Source organism: Oncorhynchus mykiss, chromosome 6 (genome assembly GCF_013265735.2).
Source record: "Oncorhynchus mykiss isolate Arlee chromosome 6, USDA_OmykA_1.1, whole genome shotgun sequence".
Classification (NCBI taxonomy): domain Eukaryota; kingdom Metazoa; phylum Chordata; class Actinopteri; order Salmoniformes; family Salmonidae; genus Oncorhynchus; species Oncorhynchus mykiss.
In genome coordinates this window covers 38,521,960-38,535,613 of record NC_048570.1, presented here as the reverse complement: position 1 = coordinate 38,535,613, position 13,654 = coordinate 38,521,960, and the positions used below count along the sequence as shown (strand labels likewise).

At 40.6% G+C, this 13,654-nt stretch overlaps 1 protein-coding gene across 1 annotated transcript; it reads left to right on the top strand.

Annotated features, from left to right (window-relative positions):
• Positions 1-4,401: 4,401 nt before the first annotated feature.
• Positions 4,402-9,188, top strand: tbx3b (T-box transcription factor 3b). Its single transcript, XM_021606395.2, has 7 exons — positions 4,402-5,407; positions 5,521-5,788; positions 5,971-6,117; positions 6,699-6,775; positions 6,866-6,963; positions 7,093-7,697; positions 7,858-9,188. The coding sequence occupies exons 1-7, from the start codon at positions 5,034-5,036 to the stop codon at positions 8,305-8,307; spliced, it is 2,019 nt and encodes a 672-aa protein (XP_021462070.2). The 5' UTR covers positions 4,402-5,033; the 3' UTR covers positions 8,308-9,188.
• The last annotated feature ends 4,466 nt before the right edge of the window (positions 9,189-13,654 follow it).

Sequence of the window (13,654 nt, the reverse complement as noted above, 5' to 3'; positions counted from 1 at the left end):
GTGCCAGTGGACCACAGGGAATGTTGACAGGGCAGCCATGCTAAAAGTTCCCTTTCTAGCACTTTGTTGAAACATCATGTTTCACTTTATTTAGTTACCGTATAATTTAGTGAGAACGGCTTTATAGCTTTTGATGTTGATTCTGTCAAAGACAGATAATACTGGTATCTACTGTTCTCCGTGACGGAAGGGAGGATGAGGTGATGACTTGTGAATGATAAAGAGGAAAGACAGTCCCTTGTGTGTGGTAAAAGGACATTGTCTGGATCATGGAGATAGTATTAGAACATACTGAAATATCTCCATGATGTGGCTTGTCCCCTATTTTCCCCCATTCCCAGGCCAGATATTCTGCTGACCAGTAAGGTGGTCATCAGACCCTTATATAACCACTACCTTCACATTAGTTTTCATAGTCTGCTCCATCACCCTGCCACTTGGCTGCTGCTGTGTGTTTGATGCCCAATCTACTCCAGGGCGTCGTCCCAAATGGCATCCTATTCACTACATAATGCACTACTTCTAACCACTGCCCATAGGGCTCTGGTCAAAGTAGTGGGGTATAGAGGGAATAGTGTGCTATTTGGGACGTAACTCAGGATTTCTCCTTTAGCACCTCTGCTCCTCTGTTTAACTACATTCCTTGTACCTGCAAAGTCCAAATGTGTTCAGTCACACTGACCTGCTACCATTAGACCATTCATCAGTGTTCAACTGCCGAAACATCAGAGGTGTTAGGGAGACAGCATGGCCATGGCGGTTTGGAGAGCTTCCAATGACCCTGGCCCTAGCTGTGAGCTGGGATTCCATGGCTAGGCTAGAAGAAATGGCTATATGAGTGCTGCAGAGAGACATGGATCAGAGTTGTTTATATTTGCCTAGGAAATATATTCCTAGGCAAATAATATGGCAAGATGGTTGACTTACATTGTATAGAATGCAATTATGAATCTATAGACCTTCAGTGCGAGCGTAGACTGTGGTACTATTTTCTCAGACTTTTAGCGTGCTGTGGTTTGTCACCTAGTAACCAACACACTCCTCTGGCCATCTCACTCTACCTTATGACTAAGACATAAGCTGAATTTAAAGTAACTTTGGTGCATAAAAGAAAAGGGACAATGCCTGTCAACATAACACCTTTACTTCCTGTTTTCTGGACTGAGATAAGGATGCTCTTCAAGCTCTCAGTGCACAAGTGGTCAGGGAACCTACAGTGGAGGGTGGTACATTGAACCCTGGCGACGAAAAGTTGATTGGCACGGCATGCCCCAGGGGTGTACAACATGTGTAGTGTGTACACTGTTTCCACTATAGGGTGATACCAGTGCCGTCTTTGTTGATGACAGTTAGAGTTAGGTGACCGCAACAAGACTGAAATCTACTGCTGGCAAGCTCCCCCAAGGTCCCTCAACAAGTGTTGTCCCAGAGTCCGGACCCCTTATGTCCTTCATGTCCTAACAGGGGCATAATGTAGAAGTTTTGCAGGGAGAGGATGTCACTGGGCAGTGACCCAATAGAAATCTGCGGTTAGTCCCTTGTGACAGGTTTCACACGCAGCTTGTGGCCAAGCCCACAAATAACAGCCAGGCATCTTGTTTGCTCTCATTCTCCGGCTTGTTTCAGATTACTCAGTGGGCCTTTTTGAAGTTGGCTGATGGACAGGCAGGGTTTTCCCTTTCCTCTCCTGACAAAAAAAGATTGGGTCATCGTCAGTCCCATTCGCTGCTGTGTATCTAGTGTAACCCCAGAATACGACGCATATTTAGTTCAGGATTTGATCAGAGACACATAGAGAAACCTATACACAAAGGTTCCATGTTGAGGTATCATCTAATTTCACAGCGAGGGTTGTCATAGCGATCCCTTGTTTTTGGTCACTGGGTCAGCTCTGCAACACTGTACTGTATACAGTGACTGCCTTGCTTGAATTGTATTAGAAGATGAAAGCAACCTATAGCATAGGAGTACTGAGGCCTTGTAACAATTCACACAGATCCGGTTCTCAACAATCGCAGAAAGGAAATTAACATCGCCAGCTTTGGTGAAAGCAAACCAATGACACTGGAGGTTGAACGCCTGTCTGAGACTTTGTTGTCCCGAACCTGCTGCTCTCACTCAGTAAGAGGTTTCACTAGTACGTTCCTAGCCTGCCATGGACCATTGAGCAATAAAAAGCTCTGTAACTATATCCAGAGACTAATCCATCCTGGACAATCACTGGCAGACCTTCTACACTACATGACCAAAAGTATGTGGACACCTGCTCGTCAAACATCTCATTCCAAAATCATGGGCATTAATATGGAGTTGGTCCCTCCTTTCCTGCTATAACAGCCTCCACTCTTCTGAGAAGGCTTTCCACTAGACGTTGGAACATTTTTGCGGGGACTTGCTTTCATTCAGCCTCAAGAGCATTAGTGAGGTCGGGAACTGATGTTGGACGATTAGGCCTGGCTCGCAGTAGGCGTTCCAATTCATCCCAATTCAGGTGTTTGATGGGGTTGATGTCACGGCCCTGTGCAGGCCAGTCAAGTTTTTCCACACCGATCTCGACAAACCATTTCTGTACGGACCTCGCTTTGTGCATGGAGGCATTATCATGCTGAAACAGGACAGGGCCTTCACCAAATTGCTGCCACAAAGTTGAAAGCACAGAATTGTCTAGAATGTCATTGTATGCTGTAGCATTAAGATTTCCCATCATTGGAACTAAAGGGCCTAGTCCGAACCAAGAAAAACAGACCTAGACCATTATTGCTCGTCCATCAAACTTTACAGCTGGCACTATGCATTCGGGCAGGTAGCGTTCTCCTGGTATCCTCCAAACCCAGATTCGTCCGTCAGACTGCCAAATGGTGAGGCGTGATTCATCATTCCAAAGAACGTGTTTCCACTGCTCCATAGTCCATAGGCGGTAAGCTTTACACCACTCGAGCCGACGCTTGGCATTGTGTATGGTGATCTTAGGCTTGTTTGTGGCTGCTCGGCCATGGAAACCCATTTTATGAAGCTCTCGGCGAACAGTTATTGTGCTGACGTTGCTTCCAGAGGCAGTTTGGAGCTTGGTAATGAATGTTGCAACGAAGGCGATTTTTACGCACTCTGCTGCTACAGCACTCGGCGGTCCCATTCTGTGAGCTTGTGCGGCCTACCACTTCGCGGCTGAGCCGTTGTTGCTCCTAGACGTTTCCAATTTTCACAATAATAGCACTTACAGTTGACCGGGGCAGCTCTAGCAGGGCATCCTATGACTGTGCCAGGTTGAAAGTCACAAGCTCTTCAGTAAGGCCATTCTATTACCAATGTTTGTCTATGGAGATTGCATGGCTGTGTGCTCAATTTTATACACCTGTCAGCAATGGGTGTGGCTGAAATAGTTGAATCCACTAATTTGAAGGGGTGTCCAAATACGTTTGTATATAAGGTGTATATATACTATATATATATATATAGTAGCTGTGCAGAGCAAACTGTAGACTGTACCCATGCAGCCCCGTTCTCATGTCACAAGGCTGTCACAGAGTGGGTCCAGGAAGCCATGGGGCACAGGAATGGTGTGGGAAGACTGAAGCAAGTGAATGTGTTTTAATAGGCATACCAGTGTTTAGGATGGCCAATGGTATTTCCTTGATGATGCAGCAGTTGAAGGTGGTATTGGCCTATAAAATAAAACATTTGAGTATGTAATATGGACTGAAGATGGACTATTGAAACACTTCAGATAGAGTGACAGGAGAGGAGGTAGACAGAGTGATTGACTTTGAAATTGTTGTCTGGGGGTCAGACATATTTGTTGAAATGATCACTGTCTGAATGTATGATTTGAGAGATGAATAAACATAGCCTACTTGATGACAAGACTGTATTTGAATTATAGCCAGAGGCATTTACTTTAATTGTCAATTCTAATTATTTAAAATGAGCCTATAGTGGATAATAGTTGTCAAATATAAACTTGAAATATCTTTATGATTCTAATAATTCAAAAAGTAAGTTGTGCTTATAGTTAATGGATTAGCCTAAAGACCTTACACGTTTAATAACTAGATATTCTCCAGCCTTTTAGCTGGTAGTTTGGATAACCACACTTATTTATGATAAATGGGTGAGTCCACTATTTTGTGCTCATTCATTGTGAAGTGAAACATGGGCTACTGTCTACTACAGTATGTTTGCATACCACACTGAATCTCTTCAATCACTGACTTTCTTGGGTGTAGCCTATGTTCTTTTTAAATGTCAGCAAGGCAATATAAATAGGACAATATTAAGTCTACCCAGCCAAATTATTGATGAGATGTGGAATTCAGGATCAGACGCACGTGGACAGCTCCTAGTTGCAATGGTGCGCACTAATCCTTCATTGCTCACGAACACTCTGACTATGTGGCTCGACGTTTCTTGCAAAGTTTTATTTTGATCACCAGTGAAGTGGCAGGGACCGAACTGCATATGAACCCAACACCCCATGTTACAATACTGTTTACTGAACCTCTCTACCCACCTGATCCGTGAAACCACACCCATAATGGAATATACAAGGTCCAAAGTGTCAAAGAACCAATCAACTCCGGCTCGGACTTCGTAACGTATTCGCACAGTTCGGGAAGGAAGAACATGAGCTAAGTGCACGCTACATCTTTGATGGGATAGGCTATTGCCTCTATTCTGGGTTTGTTTTTCTCCTAGTAGCCTAATATAATGCTAAGAATAGAAGACAATTCCTTGGAATGAGATGGAGATGCACTTATCGAATGCAACCGGTAACATTTGTTCGGATTTAACACAAACTAGCCTAATCGAAATTTGAAATAGGTGGCATATGGGTAGGCCTACTTTTGTCTTCTGAAAAGGGTAAGCTACATTGTAATTACGATGAAATGGCAACGAAATACCAGCTTGAAATACACTTGAGAAAATGTGACAGTTTGACTGAATATAGCTTATTCCAAATATCAAAACGTGTTCATTTACGAAATTATTGAAGACATCGGTTGTCCTACCTTGACATGAAGAGGATTCACTTTTGAATGAGAGATCCACTTGTACCAGGAGATATGGCATTCCAACCGTTTTTACCAAACACTGCTTCGGATTTCACCCTCGACGCAATGCTGGCCCGACAATCTCCGTTTTTTCCTGCTATTGCGTTAACTTCCCACGGGTCTCTTCACATGCCTGTTGCGCAAAGGCATCGCATGCTGGATCCGGTCAATGCTGAAACGATCCTCCGCAAAGCCTCGCTGGAACAGCATAATGCAACCCAGTCTGCCAAGCTCAGTCCTCCTAAAACGCTGGAGACGGAAGCCACGGAGGATGATCCAAAAGTTCACTTGGAGGCAAGGCACCTTTGGACACAATTCCACAAATTCGGCACTGAAATGGTCATAACAAAATCAGGAAGGTAAATGTTCTAAAATATCATCAATAACCATAGCCTATAAAGTTATTCGTTTTTTTCAGCCTATATTCTATACGTCTGTGATTTAGAATCGATGTGTTTAACCTTTTCTCCAGGCGCATGTTTCCACCGTTCAAAGCAAGATGTACTGGCTTGAACCAAAGGGCAAAATATATTTTGCTCGTGGACATTGTTGCGGCCGACGACTTCAGGTACAAGTTTCACAACTCTCGTTGGATGGTGTCAGGAAAGGCAGATCCTGAAATGCCAAAGAGGATGTACATACACCCAGACAGTCCCGCTTCTGGCGAGCAATGGATGTCAAAAGTGGTCAATTTTCACAAATTAAAATTGACAAACAACATCTCGGACAAGCATGGGTTTGTAAGTTCCAAAAATACTAGCGTGTTGTGTTAATAATGTAGTCTATTTACAGTGCAGTTTAACTCATCTAATGTATTGTTATATTGAAATATAACTGAAAGACTAGTTTTTCTTAAACTAAAGTTCGAGTTGATGACTAGGCCTAGTTTATTATTTAAAATGTATGTTGTCTCCAATTACAGACGATTCTTAACTCAATGCACAAATACCAGCCCAGGTTTCACGTTGTGAGGGCCAATGATATCCTCAAACTACCTTATAGCACGTTCAGGACCTATGTCTTTTCTGAGACAGAATTCATTGCTGTAACTGCATATCAAAACGACAAGGTAGGCCCTTCATGATTTCATAAAGCAAATTTCAGAATATCAATGTATTTTTCGTATTCATAACACTGGAAAACATAACTGGTATATATATATATATATATATATATATATATATATATATATATATATATATATATATATACACACACACACACACATGTATATATTATGCATCAAGAGTTTGTAAAGAGTTTATAGATGGTGATGAACAATTATTGCAGTTATATAGACTTCAATCCAGGTCTAAATTCATTACTGACACATAGGCCGAGCTCTACACTATAGCATAGTATGCCCAAGGCTCAATATTCGGCAAGTAATGAAATGTTGATGTTTGTGTTTTCAAATATTTTGTTGTAATATGCAATATATTTACACAACGTTTATTAACTGCTTATAAACCCTTTACAAAGTTATTGTGGACAAAGATTTTGTTGGAATCGTTTGAAGGATTTTATAGGCCAACTCCTGGTTTATCACTAGCCTATAGCCTATGAGACTATGATTAATAGTGTTAAAATGTAATTACTGGTCTAATGTTTAGAAACATTACAGTCCTTAACAGTAATTTCTATTTTCAGATCACACAACTGAAAATTGATAACAATCCTTTCGCCAAAGGATTCCGTGACACTGGCAATGGTAGAAGAGAAAAAAAGTGAGACAAAAAACGAGAAATGTAAATCTAAATACTCCTAGAAATTCTTAATTGTCAATAGGCCTACTAAAATGTTCCTTTTTTTATCAGGAAACAATTGGGGATAAATATACAAAAGTTCAGTGAAACCTCTGGTGACTCTTTGGATGAGGCTCCACTGAAAAGCGCAGGAAATGCAACATCAATCGGTGAGTATGTATGATAACGAATTGAATACATTTGTACCTTTCGTACCATAATATATTGTAATGGTAAAATGTTTAGCCTCAACTTGTTTTCAGTTTACAAACAACATTGTATTTAACCAATCATGTTAGAGGCCTGCCAAAGTGACAACGAAAGCGGTCAAGAAAGCAAACATTGGAATCATGTTGGACAAGACTTGCGAAAAACCACAAACACCACAGAGGAACTGAAACCTGAGCCAAATGTCACCACATTCCACGACAAAGCGGACAGGGCTTCAACGGACTCACTTAGGACCGAAACAGACTCAGAGGATCCAAAAGAGGACCATGTAAACTCCATAACTGGTGGTATGACACGTCGCTTTGGAGCAGAGGATCCGAGGGCAACAGAACACTTCCAGCCTTTAACCGTGGAAACGGACCAAAGTGCTCACATCACAGGCCTAGGACGCAGCAGTTTTTCACACTGCTATTCTTATCCACCGGATTGGACAAGATATATTCTCAACCCCTTGGGTGTCGCTCACCGTCTCCTACACAATGCCCAAGTCAACATGCAGGGAGAAACGTTATCCAGTGTAGCAGCAACAGCAATGGGGCACATGCTGATGGCTGTGTCATCTGGCGGAGTGTGCACCATGGGCACGGCTGGTATCCCAGTATCTTCTGTACAAAGAGTGTCAGGAACGTCAGGATTACCCTTGAACTTTCAGCAGCATGCTATGACATCGCAGGTATGCCTACCATCTATTAATTCAGCAACACTACTCAACAGACGGCTTTTACGCTTATGACGTCGTAAATTAATTAGGCTAATTTAAGTAATGAAAATAAGTAATGAAAATAACAGCAAACTTTGCAGCCCTAACCGCTCTTTCTTTGTTTCCCATATAGGGCCTCACGGTTTCTCCTTTTGGTGCTATTTTCCCCTATCCCTACTCCCATTTGGCCCCAACGGCTGCTCTCTCCACCACAGCATCAACCCCAGTGCATCGCCGCTCAGTAACCCCAGTGCATCGCCGCCCAGTGCGCCCTCCTACCCGGTTCAGACCATACTTCATTTCCAATAGCGTAGGCCTACCAGACAACTGTTCGACGCCCCCGACATCTATTCGCCTTATGACGGATAGAGACCTGAATTGTCACACTATTGCAAATAGTCCGATTGCTGCTCCATTGCACTGTAGGCCTATGTCAGAGGTAAACAGCGATTCCTCGCTACAGAGTTCTGGTGCGTCAGCGGCAAAACGTGTATCCAGCAAGGATTGCATGGACCAGCTTCAATGTATACAACAGTTGGTCAGCGGTATTGACTCCTATCAAGACAGAGACTCATATTCCTAGGTCATAAATCTAACAAACTGATTACAATTTAGATTGTTTTTTTTCATAGCCTGATGAATGAAGATTAAGGTGTTTGCTATCATACCAAACGGCATTTTAACATTTCTAATTCGGAATGTATGCATAATAGATAACATTGTTTGCGTCTGTGAATTATGGTTGCGCTTGTGTGTTGATGATACTGTAATTTGTTCACTAATGGCACTGAAGTTTATTTGCAATAAATCCCTAATGTTTTTATATATCACTTAGCCATGCAACGAACCGCTATAAACCACTGTATTTTACAACCAAAGCACGTGTGTAGTTCAAATATGATTTATTTCGTGATCTTGAAAAAATAGTTAATATGGACGTTTTGAAAATTCGTTTTAAATAACCATTCTGTTTTTTTAATGGAGGAATGTTTTTGCTGACTTGTTTGTTAAACATTGAAAAGTCAATGGCGTTGCTTCGGTCAGTTAATCAATATCATTTGCAGTTTCAGTAAGACAACATAACCATTTCATGTCGTGGTGTTTGTTTTGTCCTCTTTTTAAAAAAAACTTTATTTTTTCTTTAATCCCAGCGCCCGTCTCGGCAGGAGGCCTTTTGCCTTTTGGTAGTTGTCATTGTAAATACGAATTTGTTCTTATTAACTGACTTGCCTAGGTAAATAAAGGTAAAAAAAAAAAAATGTAACTAAAAATGTAACTTTGCTGTAATTATGTGCATGCGTTGTAGATCAACATAAATTGTCACAATATTTTTTGGGAAAATCTTGTATGCCTATCATTTATTACAACCCATGCCTACAAAGCTCTTTGCTATAACATGTTTGTTCATTTGAGAACTGCTCTTGAATGGGTGATATCAACGCAACAAAATAATGTTAAACGAAATAAAAGTATACTGTTTTAATGATTGAGGAGGTTCTTGAATGGAGGCTCATGTCTGTGCATTTTATGTTTGAAAAGTTTCAGTTGATTTAAAACGAAAAAAGTTCTAAATGAATTTCCTACCTCCCTACTGTGTGCGTTTTTAACATTTGCAGCCTAAAAGTATATAAAATACATTATTAGGCGAACCTACTATTACGGTAATCGTTTACTATCATAGCGCTTATAACTACTACTTTGCAAGTATATATATATATATATATATATATATATAAATATAATGAGCACATTATATATAATGAGCACATATATATATAAATGTAAATGATCCCGTAAGTTTCATATGATGATCTATATGAACAAATGATTACAAAACATTTATATTATAAACATAAGTTATTGTTCTTTATTGCATAAGCCTATATACTTAACAAATATATACTTCCTTTTTTAGCCCCTTAGATGTTGTTCTGGTATGGGCCTACAGTACACAGTTTTCATATTCAACGATCATGCTTGAATACAAATATTGTTTATCAAATACATTCAGCATCATAGTTTTTATTTCGAAAACGTTTTATTAAAATGTCATAAAATCTTCAAAAATATGAATGGCAAAGTTATTACGAGCATTTAGTGTTTTGATTTATGGAGATATATAGGCTACCAGCACGTGCAGTATTACTAAATACCCTCTGATAAGTGAAAGTTTCCCCATACATTGCTTAAACCAATCAAACCCTTTCATATCTCCACAAGGGCGTGGCTAAAAAATGATACAGCTTAACATAACAAATCGATTATTTGTGTACATTTGATCTACCCTAACCCCCAACTCATGATGTCATTGATTTTTGTCATATAGCTAATATTCAAAAGATTTGAAATATCTGGTTGGAGGTCAATACTATATAGCAGGGCTAGGCAACCCTGCTCCAGTAGTGCTGCAGGCACTTAATGTTTTTGTTAACCATCCTGGAAGACCGGCTTGGTATCCCACAAAGCAAGCTAGAGCTACTCAGGGTTTTCTAAAGCTAACCATCTTCAGTTGGCTTCACGTTTCAGCTCAGGCTTCATCCATACCATAACGGTGGATATGGCTAGTCGAACGCCGAACTCTTCATTGAGACAATTCTGAAACATCGAATTCAACAGGTGTAGAGTTTACAGTGAAATGTTTACTTACATACAAGCCCTTAACCAACAATGGAATTTTAAGAAAACAAGTGAAGTAAAAACATAAATAAAAAAATAGTTAAAGAGCAGCAGTAAAATAACAGTAGGGAGGCTATATACAGGGGGTACCGATACAGAGTCAATGTGCGGGGGCACAGGTTAGTCGAGGTAATTGAGGTAATATGTACATGTAGGTAGAGTTAAAGTGACTACGCTCCAGTACCCCTTGCCGTGCGGAAGCAGAGCAATTTTTAAGGCCTTCTTCTGACACTGCCTGGTATAGAGGTCCTGGATGGCAGGAAGCTTGGCCCCAGTGATGTACTGGGCCATACTCATTACCCTCTGTAGTGCCTTGCGGTCGGAGGTCGAGCAGTTGCCACACCAGGCAGTGATGCAACCATTCAGGATGCTCTCGATGTTGCAGCTGTATAACGTTTTGAGGATTTGAGGACCCATGACAAATCTTTTCAGTCTCCTGGGTGGGAATAGGCTTTGTGGTTTAATTATAATGTTGCTAGTTATCTAGTTGTGGCCATCTGGTTAGTATCAACACAGGCTTACGACAAATTCTAGTTCGCTAGCAACAACATTAGCACAGCTTGCTAGTTAGCTTACATTAGCTACAACATGCACAAGCCAAACAAGCTACTGTCATCTTGTGGCCTGGAGTATTTAAACAAAGCAAATCGGAGGTAAAACTGTTCTATGTGAACATCCAAAAGCCCCCTGGAGGCTCATGATTCCTACAAGTTTAGATAAATGGCTAGACTAATCGACCAATTGAAACATTGTTAGCTGACATGACTAATTGAGTGACTGTCAGTGAGAAAAACTGCTGATGTAGAACCAATTTTCGAACTTGGGGGGGGGGGGGGGGGGGGCAAGCAATATCCCTATCCCTAACCCTAATATCCACTGTCTTAGTATGAATGAAGCCTGAGCTGGAATAAGAATCTTATTGAAGCTGGTTAGCTTTAGAAAACCCTGAGTAGATCTAGCTTGCTTTGTAGGATATCCCTCAAGACTTGAATGGAAATGGAGGTTGTTTTGGGAGCTAACATAGCTTCACCACTAGAGAGCAGTATTTACAAACCAATATATCAATAGCCTTGATGTTTCATAAAACCACTTTTCTCAATCATATAAAAGCATTTTTTTGAACAATGTTGTCAATTTTCAAAACAGTGTCCACAGTAAATGCTTTTTCAAATGAAGTTACCTTCTCAAAACATAGTTACATCATCAAAACAATATTATACTGTAAAAATTGCAAAAACATTCATAAAAGGAACCCGAATGCCTGCAAAAAGATTCATGCAACCATAGTTTCCCTTGAGTCCAAGCACACAAAAACAAAAGTTAGACTGTCTTTTAAAAATACCAGTAGATCAATAAATGTTATTTTGTATTCACTAAATTATGATGATCAAAATTGGAAGTACAACTATCCAAAGTTACAGAATTATGTGCAATTTCTCTACTTTTATGCATATTTCACCAAACGATTTCATATACATCAAAACAATGATTATTCTTGATAAAACATTTAATAAAAATAAGCACATTGTGTGCAGGATTCATTTATCGGTATCATTACAATGTATTCAACATTTGGCTGGTTTGCTCTTAGTTTTGTAGACTTTCCCTTGCCACACAGAAACAAGGAAGAAGGAAACAATACAGAGGAGGAACACAACTGATATGAATATATAGGCCTTAATCCACACCAAAGCTCTATAATGGAACTGCACAATGTTGGAGATGATGACTTTGGATTTAAGTCATTTAGCAGACACCCTTATCCAGAGCGACTGGATACATTCTTTGTACTTGTCTCCAGTGGGAATTGAACCCAAAACTCTGGCATTGAAAGCACCTTGCTCTACCAACTGAGCCACACAGGACCCGAAGTTGCTAAGAGGCAGAGTAGTCATGCCCACAGGGGGCACGTGCGCCCTCAGATTTGTCCTATTTAAAACATTTTCAGATGCAAAATCTATTACTGAACTTTGTGTTGATTTCCATGTGGAATGGAGAAAGAATAACAAGCAGAGCACTGACAGCTGGCTAACCTAGCTAGCTAATGTTATCTTTTGTTGCTACACTGTATTCAAAAGATTAGCCAGCTAGCGAGAATATGGCTGATTCTGGAGCTGAATATGTCATAAGCATTTAGGGAAACCTTCACCACAGATGGATAGGGGAAACCAGTATCTTTGACTTTGCCATCTATTGTTATCTCCAAAGTTTTGGCATGTTTCATAAATTGCGGCTGTGAATCTGACATAGAAATATAAAGAACAATAAGATAAGAAGTTGGGTGCTTACATTTGTCCTATTTCATACATGTACAAGTGCTTTTTTTGCACATCCCACTTGGTCAGAGATGAGCCATTATGGGTTAAATGCCTTGCTCAAGGGCACATCGACAGATTTTTCACCTAGTCAGCTCTGGGATTTTAACCAGTGGCCCTACGCTCCTAACTGCTAGGCTACCAAGCTCTAGTAATATGGATAGCCTAACTATTGAATAGTTACAGCGGTGTTTTTTTTTTTTTTACATTGCAATGGACACAGTGCAACCTTTGATAGGCTGCTGGCAGGCTATTCGGCTGCTGTCAAGCCCTGACCATGGAGAGGCTTTTATTCTCTATTTTGGTTAGGCCAGGGTGTGACTAGGGTGGGCATTCTAGTTTCTTTATTTCTATGTTTTCTATTTCTTAGTTTTTATTTTTTTGCCGAATGTGGTTCCCAATCAGAGGCAGCTGTTTATCGTGGTCTCTGATTGGGGATCACATATAAATTGTCATTCTCCTTTTGGTGTTTGTGGGATTTTGTTTTTTTGTTAGCGCTGTGAAGCCTGCAGAACGTGACGCTCGTTATTCTTTTGTTGTTTTTGTTTGGTGTTCTGAGTAATTAAAGTATCATGAACACTTACCACGCTGCACCTTGGTCTCCTTGCGACGACAAACGTTACAAGTGTGCTATAGCAATGCCGAGTCAGCCTGTGCTCACGCCATGGTTCTCACAGCTAGGGGAAGTGAAATGATAGGCTGCAATGACTTTCTTTGTTCATGCGTGCTGCATATTATATGTAACAACACCCTGAGTGCATCGGACACAAAACGAAACACCAATATACATTAACAGCCCAAAATAGATACAATTGTGGAATTTTCTTTCATAAGTGTCTTTCCATTATATTGCAATGAAACAGCAGGGAGCAGGTCTCGAACCCTCGACCTTCGAGCCCGAGGTCCGGCGCGCTATCGACTGTGCTGCAAAAGCATGCT

What these genes read in the sequence shown, in the direction of transcription:
- tbx3b (XM_021606395.2), top strand. Translation starts at nt 5,034, where the DNA reads ATGAGAGATCCACTTGTACCAGGAGATATGGCATTCCAACCGTTTTTA. An exon ending in CTGCATATCAAAACGACAAG is followed by an intron (nt 6,118 to 6,698) that starts GTAGGCCCTTCA and finishes TTCTATTTTCAG; the next exon opens with ATCACACAACTGAAAATTGA. An exon ending in AGGAAATGCAACATCAATCG is followed by an intron (nt 6,964 to 7,092) that starts GTGAGTATGTAT and finishes CAATCATGTTAG; the next exon opens with AGGCCTGCCAAAGTGACAAC.